The sequence below is a fragment of the Prinia subflava genome, chromosome 16, assembly GCF_021018805.1.
Source record: "Prinia subflava isolate CZ2003 ecotype Zambia chromosome 16, Cam_Psub_1.2, whole genome shotgun sequence".
NCBI classification, from domain to species: domain Eukaryota; kingdom Metazoa; phylum Chordata; class Aves; order Passeriformes; family Cisticolidae; genus Prinia; species Prinia subflava.
Window position 1 is genome coordinate 12,745,586 of NC_086262.1, and position 21,914 is coordinate 12,767,499.

General features: G+C 47.5%; 1 protein-coding gene across 2 annotated transcripts in view; it reads left to right on the top strand.

Moving 5' to 3' along the window:
* GRIA1 (glutamate ionotropic receptor AMPA type subunit 1) overlaps positions 1–10,334 on the top strand; it is a 119,995-nt gene extending 109,661 nt beyond the window's left edge. For both annotated transcript variants that reach the window (XM_063413571.1, XM_063413572.1), the window contains exons 15-16: positions 4,706–4,840; positions 6,809–10,334. In XM_063413571.1, the coding sequence (XP_063269641.1) occupies positions 4,706–4,840; positions 6,809–6,997 (324 nt within the window). In that variant the 3' untranslated portion in view covers positions 6,998–10,334. The remainder of the gene's footprint in view (positions 1–4,705; positions 4,841–6,808) is intronic.
* Positions 10,335–21,914: the final 11,580 nt, after the last annotated feature.

Genomic DNA, 21,914 nt, shown 5'->3' on the forward strand with positions numbered 1-21,914 from the left:
CACTGGGCATCAGTGTCCCTGCTGCTCTTGTTCCTACCTTGAACATGCAGCAGCCACTCCTTCACACAGGCACGGGGTTTTTCTGTACACACTCACCTCCAGCACTGCACATAGCTAGAAACCATCCACCAATTCCTGGTCCTGTCTCCCAGCTTTTCTGAGTTCCCTCTAGTCACCACAGCAGGAGAGAGACAGACACTATAACAGGCACTTCCCTAGAAGGACTTGATTTTGCAAACAAGCACAGGATGGACTTTTTGCAGGCTATGAAATGGGCTTGCAAGGGATGCCTTGTGTTATTGAAATGTAATGACAAGGTACTCTAAATTTTGTGGCAGATGGATGTGATTCCCGGGGCTTTTGTAAGGCACTGGGAGAAAGGAAGTTTTTTTCCTAGACCAGGATGGCAAGCTGCTTTCAGGGGCAGCCAGGTGTGTCATGCAATTAAAAGACATTTATCAAAGACACACATTTCCCAATCCTCTTCTCCAGTGGAAGAATTTTGTTTTTGTTAAAAGGAACAAATCCTGCTAGTGCCTTGCCCTGGCTTTGCAGGAAATTGGCAGGTTTTTCAAATCAAAGGTGTCTTATACTGAGCAGCCTCATCCCCAGCCATCCATGTGCTCCTGCACATCCCCTGGCAGCACTCTGAGACAATAGCCAGTGCTACGTCTTTAATGCTGAGCTTCAGCCTTAACCCACTCAAGTCTGCACAGTTTTGGGGGTAAAAGCTCAACTTCCAGAGCTGTCTCCTGCTCTATGTACAGTTCATCTTCTGGAGAGTGCAACAACTCAAGGTGTCATCACCCTGTGCTGCCAATGGGCTCTGCTCACACTGGGTGACAGACAGAAGGGACCAGTCCTGCTGGAAAATGGGCAAATTCGGCCCTAATGCCTGTCAGCCAACAAGGATTAAATGATGACAAAGGGGATGATGGACGCAGTGCCATGTTTGAGAGTAACAGAGAGGAAGGTGCCTGGTTGCTGCAGCAACAAGGCTGGGAAGATGGGTTTTTCTTTTGGGAAGATGGGTTTTTCTTTCTCTTTTCACCTGCCAATCTTCCCCCCACGTCAGGGCTCTGCTGCTGCGGGAGACGAGCAGTGACATTTACACTCCCACTAACAAGCTGGTTCAGTGATGGGCACTCTGCAGGAGAGCATCTGGTGTCACAGAGCTTGAGCAGAGAGGAGGGGAGTGTCCTCACTAGCAGATAGAATAATTTGAGACCTTTTGTTATTATGAGCATTACTGGGGCAGGATCGTGCATGGAAACAGCAGGCAGAGCCTCAGTGGGGCACTCAGGGCTTTTGACCCTTCCTGTGGGTCAGGTCCTGCAGCTGATGGGAGCAGCGAGATGTCACTCCTGCCCAAAGAACCTCTCTGCGTATCCTGCTGGGAGAGGGAAGGAAGAAAAAGGATATTAAAAGGAGGATGAGCAAGAAGTCAAGCATCACCACAGGAGCAGTTTCACTTCTCAGCCTGCTCGTGGTAGCAGGCTGTGCCATGAGCCGTGCTCCTGCAGCTCAGCATTCCTCAGTGCCCCAGGAATCTGCCTTTGGCTCCTTGGGAGAAACCTTACTAAGGAGAAGAAGTGAAACCCAGGCTGCTTTTTCCCTCCCTGCATCTTTGCCTACCACTGTGTCTCTCAATGCTTTCCTCTGCCTTGCAGATAAGACAACATTCAGTTCACCCAGATTGTCACAGTAATAATAGGAATAGCAGTAATAAGAGTAATAACAATGACAATAATAATGCTACTGCAAAGTAAATGCAACAAAAACGTAACAGTCCCGAAATGAATTGTAGTGGTGGTGCAGGAAACTTCTTTGGGTCATCTCCTCTCTCTTACTGGTTGTTTAGCTGCTGGCATGAGGAGGAAAGTGGGAATTAAGAACCAGCAGCTTTTCCTGGTTGCCAGACTGCTCTGCCACTGCAGCCAGCTGGGGATGTGCCTCACTGCTCCATGAACCCCAGACTGGGGGTGGAAATAAATATCGTGCCAAATAAACCCTGAAATTTTGTGTATTCTCATGCCCAACAGAGGCCAGGAAGGCAGATTTCCTAAGGCTCTATGGCTGCAAGTCAATGACTATAGTATGGATTGCACTGATCCATTTATTTGAAGGAGGGCATCAATAGGTTTTCTCTTGTCTACAGTGTCATCCTTTTGCACAAAGCTTGGACGTTCCTGATATTGTGGAGACTTCCACCCTTCTGTTAAATCAAGGTGGAAGTATAGGCTGACAATTATTAGAAATACCCAGATAAGCAGGCTGCTCCACCTGCTTATCCCCATTCTTCCCTGTGAGCAGAGAGCATGTGCTAATCAACCACATTTCATTAAGAAGGCAGGCTAAAAGATTAGGTTGTTGAGAAGGGCAGGCCCCTTTTAGTGTCTTTATCCCTCCCTGGAGCTGGGGCAGCTCCTTCAGACTGAATTTTAAAGGGCAAAGTACCTGATAATGTTGTAAAAACAGTTTCCTTGGCGTAATTGCTCTGCTTTTCTATAGCTCCACTAAAAAACTCCCAGCATTTCCCAACTGATGCTTAAAAGTACACCCAACAACCTGCAGAGAAGAGATGAATAAACAAATATACAATCAAGCCTGGGAGGGAAAACTGCATGGAGGCAGATTAGAAAAGACCAGGGAAATAATCTTTCAAATATTGCAGCTGCAGAAATTAAGAGGATATTTGCAGAAATCTCTCATTACAGAGAGCACAGAGGAAGCCTCAAGATTACAACCTGACCAGTGCATGAAGGCTGTACAAGGGAGAAATCCAACCTTCCCACCAGCACACAGCAACAAGTCCCTTGTCAAAGTGATCAATCAGCAAGGCACAGAAACTCGTGGAGATTTTTCCAGCAACTGAAACTCAGCAGGGATGGCCCCATAACAACCTTTGCATCTTTCAGCAGAGTTCAGGATGGAAAGTTGCTCCCCATGATACCAGATCCCACAGTGGGAGCTCCAGCTGGGAAGAAGCTTGGCAGCTTTCATGGGCAGTGGGTCAGATGAAGGAGAAATAGAAAAAAAATCTTTTTAGCATCCTTGACTGGAACCCACTTTTCTTCTAATTAAAAAACAAAATAATTACATTATCTTCTGTTACAGGAGGTTTTTTAATGGTAAAAATTGAGATGTTTTCATCCCTTGAGGGTTGACTCTTTTTTGCCATCAAACTGTAATACAGGAAAAGAATCCTTTGCAAAACATATTGCCTGAAAGACAACTGTCAGGCAGACTGCCCTGTACTGAAACCTTCCCTGCCCATGTTGATGTTCCAGTCTGGACCCTTCCGACGTCACTCCAATATCCCTTTCTGTTTCCTGAATCCCCTCCCTTCCCAAAAAACGTGGGTTGCTTCTTGTAAAACCTGCCAAGAAAAGCAAGTGAATCAAGTGTCCTACGAGGGCAAGGAACAGGCTGTGCCACCCACCAGTCCATGTGTCCATGGAGCAGCAGAGAAGAACACCAAGAACTGTGCAGGGGCTTCATCACCAGCTGCAGACTCTTCCACAGGCACTGATGTTATCCTTTCACTGTGTGGCTTCACCTCGAACGAGCCACATGCAATTTTCCTCCCACGCCCACAGAGCAGGGCTGTCAGTGCTGCTCAGACTCTGGTGGCCCCAGCAGATTTGCACTGAGCTGTTGGGCTGGCCCTGGGGAATCTCTGCTGTCAAATAGGTATGGAGTCAATATTGCAGAGCAGCAGCAAGTGTGGAGCAGGGGACTCTGGTCCATGGTAGAGAAAGCCTGGACTAGAAACAGGAGCCTTGCACATGGAGCTGAGCCAGGTTTGGGATGCTGTTGCTGCCCACATTATCCTCACATCCTAACTCAACCTGGTCATCGTGGAGGAGAAGGTTTTGAAAACTGCAGGAGGTGACATCGGGGTTAGATGTGGGAACTTGGTTTCCCTCGCAGTGAAAGGAGTCTTTCTGAGCTTTGTCTCTTCCCCAGAGAGCCGTGAGGATTCATTAGGCAATTGTAAAATCAGAATGTAGCTGCTGACTAAAAGTTGCGGCTCATTAATAGCCCTATTTATTGCCAACCAAATAATTAGCTTAGACATGCATCAGCAGGTCTTGATTGCATATGAAATAACTGCCCTATTACATAGAAATCAAATGAGTTTCTGAGGACAGCTCAGGTGTCACCTCAACCCCAGAATCGAAAAGGAAAAGAAAAAAAAAAAGGAAAAAAAGCCCATCCACTTCAATGTGTTGCTCAGCAACAGAATTTGCGGGGGAAACAATCTAGGAATGAAGGAATGAGCATTTCCAAGAGAACAGGTTATTTCAGGCAAGACATCAGGGACAAGCAAATGTCACAGAGGAGGAAAACTTCAAATTTTTTTCCTCCTTTAATCAATAATTCAAACTAGACATTTTGGATAAAACAAGCATTTAAGTTAGCTGATTGAAAAACAGACATTCCCAAACCTTTACCAAGAGTCACATTGCCGAGGAAATGTTTATTTGTTTGTGTGAGGGAAACGTTAGATTTACTAGACACCGAATTAAAAATTTAAAAAAAAATGCTCTTAGAAATGTCGCTCGTGCATTTAAAGAGGAAGATGATGTAATGCCAGTACTGCTATGTTGTGCAGCGCCCTTCCCAGAGCAATTCCATATTAATTCCGTTGTTCTCCTTCCCCGTGTGCCCTCCTTTCCCTCCCTCCTCCTCTCTCTTCCAGGACAAGACGAGCGCGCTGAGTCTCAGCAACGTGGCGGGGGTGTTCTATATCCTCATCGGTGGGCTCGGACTCGCCATGCTGGTTGCCTTAATCGAGTTTTGTTACAAGTCCAGAAGTGAATCCAAGCGGATGAAGGTGGCAACCCGTTCCACGGCCTTTCACGCCCTCTCTCTGCTCCTCCCCCGGCTCCAGAGCTGCCTTCAGAGACGGATGCAGCCCAGACCATGGGTGGAAAGCCAAGACATAGGGATAATGAAGTGGCTGTGTCACTCAGCTTGCTAGAAAGGAATAGGGTCATCTGAGGAAGCTGAAAGAGGGTCAAGTGGGCTGTCGTGGGGAACTGATGCAAGATCAGATGCGTGGCAGAATTCAATTAATTCAAAATCCAGACACAGGGCAAAGCCACAGCGCTAGCAACAGAAACACATTGAAATTCCTTAAAATTAATGAAGGCAGACTGTGGCAATGTGTGTGCAGCGTGGATGAAGTGTGCTGGTGTGATACAGCCCGTTGCTGCAATATGGAAAAATCCCCAAACCCAGGCTCTTAACAGCAAGATAAAACTGGGGGAGTGCAGTAATGATTCACATCCTGTTGTTCCCTTTGCTGGCACCCTGCTGGCACTATTTCCAGGCTGACAACACCAATACATGCTCAGAGCATTGTTGCCCTGGAACAGATTATGTGGGCCTCCAAATTCCAGAATTATGGGTCCTCTTTGAAAGAAATTGGCCTCCAGTGTCTCCTATAATGGTTATTTTAACTCCAGCCTGTCATGATCTTGCAGAAGCGTATTTCCTACAGCCCAGGAGATCTGTTTCAGCCCTAAATTCTGGTGTGCCTGAATTTCTGAGTGTCGTGTCAAGAGTGGATTAGATTTGAGAGCCTTGGAGGTAGATATTTGAGAGCCTTGGAGATAAACTTCTAATGCAGCATCTGCAGAGCTGATATATCTTGGCAATCCCTTATACAGCCACCATGGTGTTCAAGGAGGCAGTGGGATATGTGACACATCCCTTGTCTTCCTCATCTTGACCTCTCCCATGAGCATGGAATTTGTTATGGGCACATGAAGTATGCAGTGAGTTTCAAAAAATCCAAAGAGGTTTTTATTTCACTGAAACTCACCCAGAATCAAAAGGAAAATAAGCAACTGCTTCTTTGGGTTTTATGTCGCCATTTCACAGCACGCTCAATGTTTTGTCAACAATAATAACATTTCTAGTGCACTGGAAATGTGCTGCAGCTCTTTTCCCATTGAGGTTCAGGAAATTCCACAGGCAAGGAGAGTTACCTTGAGCACAGGGGTAAAATAATAAGAGCAAATAGTGTCCATGGAACTACAAAGACTAGATTATCATTTGTGCCTACTGTAAAGCTAGGTATGGCACAAAATACAGCAAAAAAAGTGTCAGAACACAGTGGCTCAATAGCTGTTCCAGCTTTATCTGTTATGAATAATTCTTCACCTGAATATCCCAGTCCAGGAAGAATGATGGTGCCCTTGGAGATAGCCTGAATGCAAAGAAACCAAATTGGCTTTATCTTTTAGTTGAATTGTTCTAAGTAGGTGGTTTCCTCAGATCTCTGAAAGCGAATGTTTTGGATGTATCTGGAACAGGAAGGTGAAATTTGTTTTCCTGAATTAGGCTTGCATTTCCTAGTTACCTCAGTCATCACTGTAGACAAAAACACAGGCACATGCTCAAATTCTCACATGAGGAAAGTTAAACATATGTTTGCAGTGAGTCAGAGTCCACCGTGCATAACAGTCCTGGAGTAGCAATAGCATCTCTCTGGGGGAAGTGTGTAAAATACCTCTGCTCAGATCCAGGATGACTGTTCTTATGTTGGAGAGTTCGAGGAGGTTTTTGGCATATGGCACTGATGCTTTATCCCCCAAAATACTGCTGAAAGATTTAATTTTGCATGCGGAAGAGGTGTGAATGAAGAGAGCAGATGCAGTGGGGACACGCAGAAAGTGAGAGTCTGAATGGAGACAAGGAAGGGGAGAACAGTAACAGAAAGACAACACTGGTTAATATTGTAATTTCTCCAACATTGCAAAGGACAGGGGGAGACCCCCCCGTCTTTCCTAAAAAGGGTTTTTGTTTAATCCCACAGCAATCAATCAACGAAGCCATACAGACATCAACCCTTCCCAGGCCGGCTGCAGCAGGAGGCAGTGGAGAAAATGGACGTGTGGTCAGCCACGATTTCCCCAAATCCATGCAGACGATCCCATGCATGAGCCACAGCACTGGCATGTCCCTGGGAGCTACGGGATTATAATTGGCCTTTTGACCCATTGCCTGGGTGAGAGCAGGGGCAGCCCAACTCCACCCCTCCAGAGCCAAAAAACATACCCAACACCAACAAGACAAACGATGATGACAGAAGGGACAATTGGATGGATCTTCTCAAGGAAATCAGATCAATTTCCCTTTTTATTTGCAAACAGATCCACTGGCAGGAGAACAGAAACAGGTCTGTACTGCAATAAGGAGAGCGTGATGGGATTTTACAGACTCATGAACCATCCCTGATCAAAGAACCACTGGAACACTAATGAGGACTACACCATTTTGTTTTAACTTGGTTGTTAATAAGTCTTAGTGTGTGCAATATATATATTTTTTCTTACTAATTCCTGTGGTGTCAGGGTAACATCAGCCCTTTCCCCCTTCCCTGCTCAGTCCTTCAATCTGGTTTAGTTTGGGATGCAAACCACAACGTCTGAGCTACTAACAGCAAAAAAAAGAAAAACAGATAGGTGGAGAGTTGAACTCAGTGCAGGGCATCAGCGTTGGCCCCTTTTGCCCATGGTGACTCTGCCTTTGCTGTTCTGTGGTGAACTCAGGCTGTGGAGTTATCCCAGCAAGGCAGACAGGGCTGCCCACGGCTCTCCCTGCAGCAGCAAGGACTCGACGCAGGAAGAAACCTGAACAAAAACGTGAGGCTGTTTCACAGGGGGTGAAGTCATGGGTGAGTTTGGAAACCCCAGGTAGCGTGAGGACAAAGCAGTAATTCTCCCAGAGATGGTGACTGGTGATTCAAGAAGAAAATCACATGCCTGGAGTGGAGAGTGGCAGACTGGAGCAGAGGGTTGGTCTAAGATCACGGTCGGTTGCTGAAGAAGGAAAGTAAATGTGGTATTCCCCTCATGTGTGACTCTCCTGCCCAGGTTATTGGGGGCTAATAAGCAATTGTGAACCATTCCTTCATTGCTTAGCTTCTGTGTGTGCTCCCTTTCAGGTGGTCACATAAGGGAACCACCTCGGGCTGGGCAAGGCCATCTCCAGACACCCAGTTCCAGACAGCTGCCAAACAGCCAGCGCAACGTGCTACAGCTCATGGGGCTGCAACAGGGACACCCTGCCCTTCTGCTCTGAAACCCCTTATGGCCATTCTTTTATAACTCACAGGGACAGTAGGTAGCTGGCCAGAATGGATTCCTGGAAGGAACTGCTGAAGCAATCCAAGGAGGAGATCGTACAAGAGCATAATTCAAGCAACCACGACATTCAGCAGCATCAGTGCTGGTCACATTCAGTCTCCCCATCAAGCTGTGGCCTGTCTGGGTACAAAGCCAACCGTAGCAGATTCCCACTCATATCCTTAGGGAGGGGGAAGCATCCACAAGCCAGGAAAGCAGGCTGCTGACCCCAAAGTTGGTGTTGCAGAAATCCACAGTGCCAGACAGACAGCGGGGGGACCAGCCAAGGCCTGGAGATCAAGGGGGCAAAAATGGTTTTCCAGAAGGTTCATTCCCAGAGTCCCTGGCATGGACAGACAAATGCTTCCCTCCCTGGTGGGCCTGAGACACCTCAGGGTGTGACATCCTCAAGTGAAGGATTCCCAGGGGAACCCCTGGTGAGAGAAGATCTGTGGGGCAGGGGCCACAGTGAGCCCACTTGGCCTGGTCCCACCTCACTGATGGCAAATAAAGTTCAGAGGTTCTCACAGGGTCCAACAAATACCTGTCCAGGGACCGAGCTGCTACTGGAGCATTCTGAGCTGCTTTTTTCTCATTTTCTTTCCTCTTTTCTGTTTTTTGCAACGTAGCAAGAGAGGAGCCATGAAAGAAGAGAGGCAGGTGAGGAGAAAATGATGCAGGCAATGACTGGCACGGGTCTATGAGGAGAATCTGGAAGAAAGGCTGGAAACTGTGTGAATACCAGTTTCCATTAGTGTATGACTGTGCAGAGCAATACATTTACCACCTTTAACACCAGCCTGCTCTGAAGCATCTGCTCCACTTATTCACTTGTCATGCAACAATTTGGAGACCAGCAAGTCAGAGTCAAGGTCCTAAGCTTGGACACAGACAATGTACTCCTCTCTCCAAAACTGGGAGCATTGTGATCTTCATCTCTCATCGCTGAACATGAACTCTGTTGTCAGCCACTTCAAACACCACTTCAGGGCGCTTTCTGTCATTTATCATTATTTTTAACCCGCTTTTCTTAATTTTAACTTCGGTTCTGTGTAACACTAGCACAAGTGGTGGCATCCTTATCAGCACAAGTTCATTTTTCCATGTCCAGAGCCCTCAGATGAGTCTCCTGACCCAGCTCTTGTCATGTCCTGGGCCAGTGTGGTGGGAACAGGCTACTGGTACCCACCAGTGCCCCATCCTCCTGCAGGAGCAGGACCCCCTGGCAGCAGGTCACAGCAGTCTCGTGAGCAGCAGCAGTGCTAGAACTGGCCACCTGTGACAAGAAGATGTGAGATGCAGCTGTCAAAGGCTTTTGATCAGTGGAGGGGTAAAAAAAAAAAAATAGGTGAATAGGACAAAAGCGTGGAAAATGTAAACTTGTAATATGTATTTTTACTACACTTTTCTTAAAAATAGAGTAATGGTAAAACTCTTAAAGACATTGACATTTTTTCTCAACAGGATTCCATATTTAACAGTTTTGGCTTTCATTAAATTTTGCTCTTTGGTACCTGGATCTTTTATTTAACCTCTATCTTTGTTTTAACTCTCTTTTGGTTTTTCTTTCTTTCTTTTTTTTTCTTTTTCTTTTGGTAGTACTGCAAAGGATTTTGCTTTATCAAATGCAACGGTGTTTTTCTTTTCACGTTCTCTTTTTTTCAAGCAACATTTTTATTGGTAATTATTACTTACACAAAAAAAAAGGAAACTATCAGCTGGAATTTTAGAACCAAGGATCCATGATCCATTTCTCATACCTGTCCATGCCGTTTTGTGCCAGTGCTGGATGTGTGGAAATGAAAATGATGTTACCCCTCAGGCAATATTACCCAACCTGAATCAAAAGAAATTTCTTTGATTTTTGCTGTGTCTGACTTGTGAACAGCAGCCAAATAAACTGCTTCAGGTTGAAATTGGGAATCTATCTAATATTTACCCAAGAGTCAGGAAACTAAATAATCATTGGGTTCAAAATTAATGATCTTGCTTTGTTTGGAGTCTTGTGGGGTTATTTTTTGAGGAGGGCTATTAGAGGATTTTAGCTTGTTCTTATAGAGACAGAAGACATGGCCAGCTCAGAGAAAACTCAGAACCAGCACTGGTCCAAAAATCCCTACCAGGATCAGCTTTCCTAGGAGCTCCCATGCTGTTTCAGAGGCTTGGGCGCTTAAGATGCTTCTCACTCAGTTTTCACAAAACTAACTTGCTGAGTTCCTCATCCAAAAGCCTGTTGAGGGGTGAAAAAGAGGAGTATTTAAAGGGTGTTGGACATTTATTCAAATACTGACAACTACTGAGGTAAACTGAACTCATTAATGTTACACTCTTGTGGAGCACTTGGTGTTACAGGTGTGGAAGGACTCCCCACATCCTCATTCCCAGTTATCATTTGGGAAAGCTGAGACACAGAAATGCCTTTTGACCAGGCATCCCACAGGGCCAAGGTTAGAGAACCAAGATCTCCAGCACCACAAGTGGTGTTTTACCCACTGGTAAGTTTTAGATATAGAATCAGCAAGGCACAGAATTAATACACTTTGAAAGGGGCAGTGAACCCGAGGCTTCAAAGAACAAGAGATTCCCAAGCCCTGGGGCCTGAAGGAGAGGATTCCCAAGGGCAGGATCATCCAGTTTGGTCTTCCACAATTCCCAAGGCATCCAGTGCTGTGCTGTGGGCTTGGATTCTGTCACAAAATGCTCTTCTTGCTCAGTGGTTCACTCTTGGTTCCCAGTGAGATTGCAAAAATGCACAAGAAAGGTTCCTTTATATCCTAGCATAAACGGGACAAAATTTCCTCCTAGTGGCAAAAGCAGATATTCCTTGTAATAAAGTCTCCAGCAAGAATCCTTCTTCAGCAGTTGTTGAAGCAAAAAAAACCCCTCACTGAATCCTGAAGTGCAGCAGGAGAGCAACAGATTCATCACCCAATCCTTTCATTTGCCATGGGGTCAGGACCCAGAGCTGGGATGCTCCAAAAAGATCTGGTTGGGCTTGTTTGTCCTACCTGCCATCAAGTGCAAGGAGAATTTAAATCATCTGAGTTCAGGGAAGGGACAGGGGCTGCCTCAAGGTGTTCTGTAAACCAGTGGGTACCACTGGCCTGTTCAGCTCCAGCAACTCAGTGCTGTGTGTCCACCAAAGGTTTTTGGCGACACGGGGCAGTTTTCACTGTGAACACAGGCTCCTGCTCAGGTTCCAGTGGTCAGTCACCCAGGTCTCACTTGTGGCTCTGGGTCCCAGGGGAACATTTCTGTGCTCATTTCTAAGCCACGTGTCAGAGCTTAGGCACCACCTGGAGGACAGGAACACATGGGTTCCTATCAGCAAAGGTACCAGCTTAACCCCAAATCCCTTTTGCAGACCTGTGTGACTTGTTCTCTGATGGCTTTGGTGGCTGCTGGCCCTTCCTAAACACAGATAGCCCAGATACCTTCATGTCACCTGTGAGCATAAATCAGTTTGTCATCCACCAGTGCTGGTTTTGTGTCTTGGTACCCCACTGCTGACTGAAGTTCCTGTGCTCTCATCTCTGATACCCAATTGATTAATTAAATAACAGAAACATCAGGATATCACAGTGCCATGCACAGCTGCCCAGCAGCCCACAGGAGGGCAGGGCTTTTGGGGCAAAGTCTACATGAAATCTCCAACTTCAAATTGCTCCAACTTCATTACAAAGATGACATCCTTCCCACCTTCCTTCTTACACAGAGCTGCTCTGTGTTGTTCCAGACACTTGGTCCTGATGATTTGAGTGTACAAGAGGGACGAGTTTAGTGTGCAAGAACCTAGAACATGTTCTCCTAAGAGCAGAGGGGCAGCTTGAGACTGATGCACCTGGGATTCTACACTCAGCATCACTTTCCATTTGCCTTCTGCCCGTCCCCATCTCTCCTCCATCTGTACATCAATGGCACCCTCAGCACTGCCAGTTTCTCCTCTCCAGGACCTGGAATGGGCTCTGGGTTTGTACATGGTGTACCCTTAGAGGCAGATAAGTCTCTATCTCCAGATAGCTTTAGAAAGCAAATTAACTTTGGGATGGGGCAGAGGTGTGAATCCAGCTGTACCCTGGGCAGAAGGGATCCCATAACCTCTCACACTGTCCTTGGGCAGCAAGGAGCCCTTCTGCTAATGGGCTGTTCTTTGTGGAGCCACAACCCTGCAGAGTGCTGGGTTTCCTGGCTGTTCCCAGAGCACTTGAATTAATCTCCTGCTTCTGGTGTGCACTTCTCCCAGGGAGGCATTTCTGTCTGGCTGCCAGGAGAAAATCTGGCTTGGGGATGGAGGGGGGCTGAGTGCTGGCATCACCTCCATCAAGTGAGCTCACCTGCTGAACCTGTGCAAAGGGAGAGCTGTCTCTGGAGCAGTGAAACTGCAACCCTCACCCCAGAAGGGTCATCACACGCCTTTCTCATGCACTAACATGCATACACAGGTATTGAGATGCCTTTGATGGCCCAAATTGGCTGTCAAGGTACCTTCCTATTCCTAAGGAAGAATGGGGTATAAAGGAACAGCCACAGAGTGTGTTCACTACCCTGCAGGATAGGTTTAACATGCTCTCCGGATCCCTTCAGCAGCAATTCCTGCCCTGCTCCAGCTGCCATCAAAATTAATGGCATGTCGTGTTCTATAAGTCCTGACTTTTCAGATGAAAGGTACATGCTGTTGTTCACATCAATGTTACAGTGTAATAAATCAATGCTTTCCCATTGGAAGGATTTCAGACGATTTCACAGCTCGCTCTCCAGAGCTCAAAAGGCAACTTGTCTGACAGGCCATTGGCCCATTAAAAAAAAAAAAAGTTTACATATAAACAGGAAAAAGAGGGGAACCCCCAACGTTTCGTTGCAAATTGTCGTTGCCTGCTTCGTGTAGGATGCTGGGGCCAGGGCAGCAATGCCAAGGTTTCCTCAGGCCCCATCTCTAGAGGTGGGGCACAGCCAAAGGGAGCACATTCCCTGTGCCAAGGAGGCTGGACAAGGCAGCAGAGGCTGGGAGGGTCTCACTGGGTCAAACAGGAGCAGAGACAAAAGCAGAGTTGGCTTTCTTACTGCCAGACTCTAAAACAAACTGCTCCAAATTTCCAGAAAAGCAGCAGGAAAGGGGAAGAGGAGTGAGGCCAGGACAGAGCACCCAGCAAGCCTCCAAAAGGTGCCCACAGAGCTGCTGTCCCAGCTTCTCTGAAAGCTGCTGCCCACAGATCAATTCACTTACTTAACAGTGTCTTTACCAAGTGAAACTCAAATTCCTCTGCTCCCAGGAGCACGTGTGAAAGACAGGAAGAGGCTGAACTTGAAAGAGGAGCCGTTTTGTTGCCTCAGATTAGCTCAAACTGCGTGACGAGCTTTCCTCACTTCAAAACCAATGTTGTTAACCTTGAAATCTGCATTATTAATATTTCAACATGAGGCCCATCAGGAGCTGCCGCAAGAGCTCTCCTGGACTCGTGACAGCTCGTCCTGTTTGATTCTAATCATATATGAATGCATGAGTTAAGAAGACATCATTAAAAGTACATTAAGTTTAATTATGCTAGCAGCCACAGACAGTGGGAGCATCGGCTTAATGCAGAATGCATAATTAGATCAGACCTAATCCGTTAGGTCCATATTTGTTAAAGAAAATGCTCCTCGTCTATAATTGTCACTGTTTGGAGGAACAGCACCCTTTTCTGGGGGCTATTCCCTGCCACCCCTCTGCCCTCCTCTCTGCCCATCACCCCTGTGCACACAGCTGAGACCTCACTCAGTTCCTTGCACGTTCAATTTAACAAAAGCACACAAAAAGCAAAGAAAGAGATCCCCTGCCCTGGCAGCCAAGCCCTGGAGGGGTGCTGCAGTGGTTTAAGGTATTATGGACCAGATCTTCTCTGCAAGGACCTGGCCCCATCAGAGGGTCTCTAGGTGCAGGAATGCACCCAGTCCCAGGTGGGTGTGTGGCCTCACAATCCAGTTGGATCAGTGCTCAGGGATGGAAAAGGATGGTACCTTTACACCAACTCCAGGAGCACTGGCTGCAGAGTGGCTCGGGACAAACATCCAAAGAGAATTAAAAAAAGACAAAAATAAACCAAAATATGAACACAAAAGTGTTTCAGCGCATTTTAGGGCTGATCCAGCTCCCTCCACTAACAGCAGCAGGGTGCTGGCATGGGTCTGCAGCAGTGGCAGCAGGGAAGGGGACAGGTCCCTTTTCCCAGCAAACCACCCAGTGCACTGCTCTGCAAAGCCACAGCCTTCACAGGAAACCACCAGCACCACTGGGACCTGGGCTGTCACCCCCATCTTCACCCCACAGCAGGGATAACTGGTACCAGCAACCCCACACACCCCAAGCAGCCTCACCACAGTAGGGACATCAAATCTGCCAATGCCTGAGCCCACAGCTGCTGTGGTTTGGGGATTCTCAGCTGGAGTACGGTGGCTCCTGTGCTTGTCCCATGGAATGATTTCAGCAGCACCTCCAGCCCAGACCCCCTGGCAGTGGCCACAGCCTGGGCAGGGCATTTCCCAGCTCCTTGGGGCAGTCCCAGAGGAGATGCAGCTCACCAGCAGCCCTTGAGGTCCCGTGCTCACTGCCACCCTGCTCTCTGCAGAGGGGGGAATTTATGATGAGTCTTCACCTGCTGCAGGTTGGTCACACTCACTGTCCTGAGTGACTCAGCTCAGCTCTGGAGGAGGGGAGGTCCTGTGAAAGCTGAGGCCCCAGTCCCACTGAGTGGGGGATTTCAGCTCATGTCCCTCCAGCCTGGAGACAGCAGGCTGGAAAGGGGAAGAGGTCAAGGCCACTGTGTGTCATGGGAGCGAGCACAGGAGCTGTTGTGGTTCAGGAGGGAAGCCCAGAGCCCTGTGCTTGCTGGCACTCATCACAGGCAGGGGACACTTAACAGCTCAAGCAAGCCCTCTAACACCTGCCTAAGTGCTGAGTGTTATTGCTATTAAAATATAATGGCCTCTCACTGCCTCTCCTCTGTGGAGCTGGACGGGGGCTGTGATTGGGAAGTCACAGCACGGAGCACAGCCCAGGCAGGGCAGAGGGACAGGAATAAAAGCTTCTGAAGGTACCATTCACAGGCAAGGGCCAGCCCCAAACAGACCACAATTACTGGTTGGACAACAACTGAGATTTACATGAAGAGTTCTGAATAAATCAATTGCTAACTTAGGTTTGGAGAGGGCTTTTTAATTTTTTTTTTATTTTCTCTTATTTTGAGAAAGTCCCTCCCAGCCCACTTTATCCATATTTCATCTTCATCCTTGCCACCTCCAACCCATCTCCAGGCTGCTCATGCAGACAAGGGTGGCACAGGAAGGTTGGTCTATGCCATGGGGTCCAGGAGGAGCTGGGAGGAGGGTCAGCAGTCCAGTCCCCTTTTTACCCCATCTTTTTACAATGCTGGTGGTCACCAGTGCCATCCTTCCCACAGGGTCTCTCTCTCAAGGAAGTTTGAGGACTCCCTTGGCTTTCTCCTTGCCACAGAGGTGGTTTCCATGTTCTCTGTTTTTTTAGGGCTTTTAACTGACAGTGCTCATCAGCATCTCTAATGCCAATCTAATAAACATGGGGAAAGACTGGCTAAAGGCTGCTGTGATTTTCTTTCCCATTTCTGTACTGAAGTCCTGGCTCAACTGAAAAAGAAGACACAAGGTGAAGACTTGGGGAAATTTTCTTCCTCTAAGGAAGCAGTTGAATTATAGGGAGTTTTGTATACTCCTAGCTCCTGATGGACTTTTTGAGTGGGGAATATTTGGGGAAATACTGGAAGCAATCTAACCTTACAAGGTCTTTTAGAAAACCATTGATCTCCCCAAATGGGCAGCAATTGATATGTTCAAAGTGAGCATTGTGTGCATTGCTGTTTGCAGTGTGTGCATCTACATACCATTTAAAAGTTAAAAAGAAACCCCCCCAAAAAATCGAATATGAGCACAAAGATCAGCTCTTTGCAGAAAGAAATCCAAGGACCTTTATGTCCTCATCAATGCCCTTTGGTGTGATAATCCATATGGCAAGATGAAAGGATAACCCCTGGTGCTGTTAATTGTTCTTTCCAAATGAAAGCATCAAACTACTGCATTCACTGAGCAATCAAAGGGAAATCTAAGTTAACCCCTCTGTGGCCAGTTTGCCCCAGCCAAACTGAGCTCTGGCCCTCCTGATGGAAGATGGGTTACAGCTCTAACCGTGGCAGTCACAAGCCACACACTTTCAGACACTCGTAAGCAAATTTTAGGCAACAACCCCCTCTGAGATCCCACCAGACATCTGGCAGAATTCAGCAAGGTGTCACATATCTCCATCTCTGCTGCAATACATTTTGACAGGATCCTGACACAGCCACATGACCACAGTGTGATCAGCATTTAGGTTTCATATGAAGAAGTGTTTTCACTCTGGTGTAAAAGAAATCTCCCCACCCCTCACAGACCATATGGCACATTTTTAGTACATTTGCTGATTAACCAGAAAACAGGAAGAGAGCTTGAACACTGCTCCAGTGATTCCTGGATCCTCTTTTAGAACAATTGACATGGAAGAGGTGGCATCTCCTGGTCCTTTTTACAATAAATGCAAACAGAAAGAGTCTCATGGGGTCAGTGGTGCTCCATGAGAAGTCCAGGTGGAAGGACAGGTCACTTCCCAGAGGGTTCCCCTCTTCTACAGTCAGCAGGTCGCCCCACACCCCTCAGTGTTTCTTGAAGGGGCCAAAAAGACAATTCAGGAAGATGTTTTCAAGCTTAGGGAATGCAAAACCCAGATGTGTGGTTTGGCAGCAAATGCTCTGAGCCCAGCCTGCTGGGTCCTGCAGTTAGCTGGGATTCCAGGACAGCAGCAGTGCCTCCCTGCACAGGGCACAGGGGTGGCTTTCCAACACAGGACCCTCATCCCTGCTGCTCCCAGCATTGTCTGATGCCACACACAGGCCCACACACCTATATGTGGGCACCTATAGGTGTAAGGTCTGTGTCTGGAGCTTGCTGGAGAGAGGATTAACACCCCAACTATGAGCTGCAAAGCTGGGCTGGGCTGGGAGGAACTGGGAGATTGCCAGGAGCAACAAAAGTGTGCTAGGAGAGTTAGGGAGGGTTTTGCTGGGAGAGCTGGGGCAGGAGGCATGACTGGGATTTTGGAATCTGTCACTGCCTGCATCCTGTCCTGCAGCTCTGGGGAAGATGAGAAAAAAGACACTCGCTTGCTTTTAATACCACGGGTGGGAGGGGAAACTCTCAGTGCCTTCCTCCTTCTGGCTTCTGAGCTGTTCTCCAAGCAGCTGTGTAGGAAGGAAAGCTTCCTTATCCCAGCCTGTGGGACTGGTGCTTAATCCCTTCAGTAGCACCGAGTTCTTCAGCTGCTGACAGAGACAGGAGGCTGCCGTGCAGGAATAATGGGAGGGAGATTAACAGGGGTCAAAAGAGAGCCTGAAAACTGCTGAATTATGTGTCTGGGGCTTCAGAAGAGACTGGTGAAAAGGGAAGGGTGTGACATTAACAGGAATTAGGACACTGCAAGGGGAGACTTCCTATCACTGAGCAGAGGCAAAACTCCAAAATGCATGCCCTGAAATGAGCAAAACCAATTACTTTGCAGGCCAGGAAATACTTTTTGGTAACTGTGGTGCATCAGGTAGTGTTGTGTGCCAGGAAAAAAAGATACAGCCTTACTCCAGGCCAGGAAGAAACAACAAAACTCATGCAAGCAGTCATCAAACCAGAGAAAAAACCCTGTGTGCTTCCCCTAAGATAGATCCTGACAGACTGCTGTGATTTGTTTTGTTGGTCTGTTTTCCTTCTGAAGCTGCTTGTGTTTCTAAGGGAGGGAGGTGTGGTAGGTTTAATGTAAATGAGCTTTACAAAAACATTTGATTTTGTGGGGGAGCTCATTAGCTAAAATGAAGACTATAAAAGAAAAGTTGTCAAAGTGAGACATCTAAAGAGAAGATAATGAGTTGTACTGCAAAGCATAACTGAGTGGAAGGAATACATACAGAGCTTCTCTGAAAGATTTATCTTGCAACCACTGTTAAATCACATGAAGATTGAAAGACTTTAAATTTGGGAAATAGACAGCATGAAAGGCTGTGGTTTGACATCATGATTGAGGGACTGACTGCAAGACTCCCTACTGCTGGAAAGAGCAGATGAAGATCTGGATACGCTTGCTGATCACAACAAGGATGTTTGCCTCTAATGGGACAAGATCCTGTTGCAGTCATTAAAAAAGGAAAAATTAAAAAACAAAACAAGCACATTGAAGGGTCACAGCAAGAGTTCCACGTGGCAAAAGCCTCTGGTGATACTGAAAATGTTATGCACGATCTTTGCCAGCCACCATGGGGAAAGCTGACGTGAAACTGGAATAACTGGGAATGCAATGTTGCAGAAAATACTTTCCAGCCCCACTTATGTTCGTGCTTACCAGCAGTATAGCACTGTGACCTAAACAGCCTCCATCTATGAAATTCCCTCTCTGAGCTGTCCCAAGAGTTCATAATCTTATTTAGAAAGTTACTGAGCCAAGGGCAAGAGGGTTTTTCCCTCCCTGGAACAGCAGGGCCAAAGTGGCGTCTCCAAGAAGTTTTCCAACCTGCCTGGGAGATCTGCTCTGAAATTGAGACGAGGAGGGAAGCAAGACAGAGAAGAGGCCAAGGACACTTTGAGCTGGTAGACAGGAGAGAGTAAGAGAAGAGAGGATGATAAAACAGATGCTGGTGCATAACCAGCACCTCCGAGGAGCCACGCTGGAGCACGGCGCACGCGGCGGAGCGGGAGGCGCTGGGCGCTCCGGAGGTGTTACTTTTGGAGGTGTCACTTTTGGGATTTAATGAGCTTCATCTGCTCCCTGCAAACGTGCCTGTCTCCCTCTGGAGCTGCCAGCCCTGGAACTGGGACATGGCTCCGGCCCCCGTTGTCAGCAGCTCCTGAAGGTGAGAGAAAATTCGTACGAGCACCAGGTTTGCTGGCTCCGGGAGGCGCCGGGGAGAGAGCAGAAATCCTCGGAAATCCTGTCGGGCTGACACGTGGGGATCCTCCCACGCCTGGCAGGGAGGGAAAGCTTGAAAACATGATTTGTCCAGGAATAAGAAAGCAGCTCCTTTGTGCCAGTTGGCTTGGAGGCAGAGAGGTGCAGCAAGGAAAACGTGATATGGGTTTGTTAGCTCTTCAGTAGAGATTGGCTTGTAATTACTGCTTTTAATCACTTCTGGGTGATTGTGTGCTGGAGTGGGTGGTTTTCTACAGGGTCCTGGTGTGTAAATTGTGGAGCAGTAGGTTTTGAGTGAGGTGCTTCTGAAGAGCTGTGGGATGTGTCAGTGAGGCCAGGGATGGCCCCATGGGTGAGGAGGTGTCTCCTTCCTGCTCAGATCCATGGCCCAGGTGCTGCACATTCCCAGTGCACCCCTCATGACAGTCATGAAGCTCTGAGCAGTCCCTTGAAGGAGAGGAGACATCTGAAGAGCAAGTTACCCTGGAAGTACTGGGAGGCCGGGGTGCTCCTCCATGGCTTAGATCAGTGCTTGGTCACTTTCTGAGGTTTTTTCATTTTCACCCATTTTAAGTGAGAAAACATTCCAGGGTTTTTCCCTATACTCTAGTCCCTAGGCACTCACAGACTGGTGAGAGGTGTCCCCTCAGGTGATGTGAGGGAGCAAGCCCAGCTCCTGAGGGACCTGGTGGTACAGAAGCTGCAAGGGGTCAAAGCCAGGAGCAGAAGCATTTGAGCATTAAAAGTCATGGAATATCTTTCTTATGATGGAATATTTCATTGGCTGATTGCTTTGCCCTCCTTCCCTGTGCTGTTTGTCATGTGTAAACATAGTTTAAGGAACAATGAATTCCCAAGGTCTCAGCTCCCACCACGTGTCCTTAACTGATCATCCTGGTAAATGCCACAAAGGGCAGGGAATCCATTCAGCTGCTGGATATTACACAGATTCCATTTTCACACACAGCACAGGCCCTCCCTTAGGAGGAGATGAGTGAGGAGGAAGACCTCATCATGTCTGACTGATGTTTAGAAAACAACTTTGCATCCCACCAGCGCCAAAGTCCCCGGACACATCCTCTTGCTCCAATTTACAGTTACAGGCATGGAGAGCTTTCTCTTGCAAGATGAAAGTGGGCTAAAAGCTGCTGAGGGAGGAACTTCAGCAGATACAGGGCAACCTGAGCTCCTCCTGCTCACAGAGCTCAGCCCAGCCCAGCTGCCTGCGTGGCAGGGGCCAAATGACGGGATAATTGCTCTCCCTGCAATACACTGACTATGTACATTTAGATTTCAATTAATTTGCTGGCTCTAAACGAACTGCCTCCCATTGCTTTCAGCAATCAAGTCTTGTTAATTGAAAATAGCGTTTATCTTATCTCTAGGAGAAGGCTGGACAAAAGTAGGGCAGCAGAATCCCGTGTGAAGGTAGCAGAAAGTGAAAGGAGGAGGGGGGAAATGAAATGAGGGAGGAGAGCAGCCAGGCTGGCCAAGGCAAAAAGTTCAGCTTTTCAGCTTTTTGTTTTTGTTTTTGTTTTTTCTCAAAGGCTTCTTTTTTTTTTTTTTTTAGAGAGTCCCAGTTTGGAAGAGGTTTTCTTTTTGCCCAGATTCGTGTGGTCTCACTTCCAGCAGGTTGTGGCTGTCAGTGGGGTTATGTGTGCTCCTGGGGCACTGGCTCATGCTGCAAGGGCTCCTGAACGCAAGGTTTGGGCTCTTAACATGGGGTTTGGGCTTGTGAGCACAGGGTTTGGGCTCTTGAACACAGGGTTTGGGCTCTTGAACACTGGGTTTGGGCTCATGAGCACGGGGTTTGGGCTCATGAGCACGGGGTTTGAGCTCTTGAACATTGGGTTTGAGATCTTGAACACTGGGTTTGGGCTCCTGAACACAGGGTTTGGGCTTGTGAGCACAGGGTTTGGGCTTGTGAGCACAGGGTTTGGGCTCTTGAACACTGGGTTTGGGCTCCTGAACACAGGGTTTGGGCTTGTGAGCACAGGGTTTGGGCTCTTGAACACTGGATTTGGGCTCTTGAACACTGGGTTTGGGCTCTTGAACACAGGGTTTGGGCTCTTGAACACTGGGTTTGGGCTCTTGAACACAGGGTTTGGGCTCATGAACACAGGGTTTGGGCTTGTGAACACAGGGTTTGGGCTTGTGAACACAGGGTTTAGCTCCCTGCTGCCTCTGACACCTCAGTGCTGCCTGGGGCTGCCGGAGCACAGGATGAGTAGTTCACATCTCAGTAACTCTGAGCACAAGGAATTGTATTTAAAGCATTTCCTTGGGTGCTGGGTGAATCCCAAGACTTGATCGCCCTGTCTTTGTTTCCACAGGTACAGCCACAGGAGAAACAGTGACTGAAATGTCAAAAGTGTCCCAAAGCCCACCTCATGTTCCTTTTCCCAAGGAAAGCCCTTTCAAAAGACTGCCAGCCTTGCTGTAGTGTTTAAAAAATGATCCCAGTTTATTACCCTTAAAGTAAGTTGCAGAGTAAGTCCTTAAGACATGAGATCTAGCACAGGTTTGGGTTTTATTTTTTCTCTTTCTTGGTCTGACTACTTAAACCCTCTCTGAGTTTCCCACCATTTGAACCTAGTGTTATCTCATGCACACAGTCGTCCTCTCATTAAAGGGAAATCAGAGGAACTGACTTTAATAAATTTTAACACCCTGTGTGAAAAATCTGGCAATTAAAGCTTCCTGCCCCTGGACCTTTGAAAATGACACGTGGCAAATCCCCTTCAGTCTTTAATAAGAGCAGCTCATCAAAGGATGGTGGCACA